Raw genomic sequence first — 2,357 nt, 5'->3', positions numbered from 1 at the left:
TCATAAATTTGAGGAAAAGAGAATCCAACAATAAAATACAAAGAATAATTACATTTTATTCGTTGGTAGTAATCTCTGCTTTTGCTTGATTTCATTTTCTTGGATTTAGTTGCAGTTTGCTTTGATAAGTAACAATCTCCGTTTTCTTTACTTATTTCAAATGACAAACAAGTTTTGTCAGACAAACACTCTTTAGCACAAGCATCTGCTGTAACATTTTTCTTGTGCAACAATGGTTTCCCAGATACATCCAGAACTGCATCTTTCACTTTCACAAAATGGATCTGAGCAGCTGGAATTAAAGTAAGATTGAGACAATTGGAAACAAAGCAAAAAAAAAACAACAATAGTAATTTCTCACATTGAAAGAAGATCAAAACATTGAGGTAGGAGGTGGTCAATTAAATTGGCTTCTACACCTGAATAGCATTGTATTTTATTGGCCCTGGAAGGGCAAAGTTAACATCATCAGGATATGAACTCTGAAGTTAACGAGTCAGAACTAAAACCACAGTACATTTTGTCTGATGCTCAAATGATTCTATGAATACCTCCTTAACAGAAGAATAACTATAATTATTGCTGATGTTAACAATATTAATAATAATGGTTCCTAAGATAGCCCTTTAGCATTCACATTACTCTGTCTAATGTAAAGCTTATTTATTCAAGTTTTGAATTAATCTTGCATTATCTTGTAGCTATGAGATTGGTGGCTAGTAATCTTTAGAATGATATTTTAGGATTGGTGTGGCCAAGGCCACACATTCTGCACTGAGAATACATATGAAGAGATCTATCTCAGTACTTGACTAAGGCTTGCTTTATCAACCAAAAGTACATCCAGGTATGAGTTGAACCCAGAATATAAAAAGGACATAACTAAATATGGCTGGTCATGACAAGGCCTACAACCCATCACTTATCGCAATCTTTTTGCCTGGAAAAACTAAAATAATTTCACTTTCACCATCGTCTAGTGAATAAATATAAATGTAATAAATGTGGACAGCCAAACTTAGAAATATTAATTAATCAAAATTATTCTTTTTATGAAATACAAAAGAAAAGTGTTTATCTTTATGAAGGTGCCCCTTCAGAATTTCATGACCAGAATGAGTCATTAACAATAATTTTCCAAGACTTTGAGGGTGAAACTTTAGTCATAATACCTTGATTCAATAAGTAGCCACTTTACTATTCGTTTCCCATGCAGGAAATGACCTGAGTAATTTCCTTGCATTGTTGTTTCAGTACATATATATGGATTGAGTGAGTAATCTGGGGTTGATTCTCAGTCCAAATCAGTTCACTTTACATAGACAGTCACTACCCTTAAGTAAGACATGAATATCACTCATTTCATTGCTTTCTCTAATTATGTTTGGTCATTTACCTTAATAATAAATACATAACTAATTAAAAGGAGGTAGCCCTTATATCTTCTGACAAGCTAGATCCTTTAATTCAGAGAATACCATGGATGACTTGAAGTTCTTGGCAAGTTCTACCAAAGTAATCTACTAGTCTAAGATATAATCTACAGTCACAGAGATGGCATCAGACAGTCCTGTCTGAGACGTGCATAGAGCAACAAACTAATTTTACACGCACATGTTGGATGTCCAGTTGTTGTTGACTTGTAGATTTAAATCAAACAGCAGTTATTGAGTGTGGTTCAAATCTGGCCGTCAGCCAAGCACACCATGATGATTGCCCCTCATGTTCTTTTAACCCAACACAGAAACCAGTTTTTGTTTGTTTTGTTGCCATGACAAAAGAGGTTGTGTGGTGGATGAAGCTGAAAGGTTTGACAATGGGGACTTCCTCTTTGGTCAATCCCTAATTTGCATATTTAAAGTTTCCCTTGTGAGGATGGAGAGGAAGATGCTCTCCTCAAGGGAAATTTTTGAAATTGATGTGAAAGTAGATGTGGCCCACAGTGCTTAAATATTAACTGGAGAGGACAAAGATGAGCTAAGTTATAACTTGACAACAATATGGTATTGTGAGGACTTCTGGCTGTATCTGCTTCACAACTAATCCTTGTGAATGAAATTTGGTGGATGGAAACTATGTGGAAGCCTGTTGGGGAGGACATGCTGCTACACTTGCTACTTTTGGTCAGCAGATTTAATCCATTATTGAATTTAATAGCATAACCTGTAACTTGGATGAGTTTAATGAAATCTGTTCTGTTACATGCATTTGGGGATGTCCCTGGTCTGAGGATAGCTTATTCAATCCCTCACACCAGCCAACAACACCATGAAGATTGACAAAGTATCAATCTTTCTTCCTCTAACAAAGATATTTAAGAAAAAAAATTAAACAAATTTACTGAAACAGAGACATCA

At 35.0% G+C, this 2,357-nt stretch overlaps 1 protein-coding gene across 1 annotated transcript in view; it reads right to left on the bottom strand.

Moving 5' to 3' along the window:
- The window catches only part of LOC106869390 (uncharacterized), a 206,146-nt gene that overhangs the window by 17,962 nt on the left and 185,827 nt on the right, over positions 1-2,357 (bottom strand). Inside the window, exon 86 of the mRNA XM_052970991.1 lies at positions 53-292. Coding sequence (XP_052826951.1) covers positions 53-292 — 240 coding nt within the window. The remainder of the gene's footprint in view (positions 1-52; positions 293-2,357) is intronic.

Source organism: Octopus bimaculoides, chromosome 10, assembly GCF_001194135.2.
Source record: "Octopus bimaculoides isolate UCB-OBI-ISO-001 chromosome 10, ASM119413v2, whole genome shotgun sequence".
NCBI lineage: Eukaryota > Metazoa > Mollusca > Cephalopoda > Octopoda > Octopodidae > Octopus > Octopus bimaculoides.
Note: the sequence above shows the minus strand (reverse complement) of the source record. Positions and strands in the feature narration are given on the sequence as shown.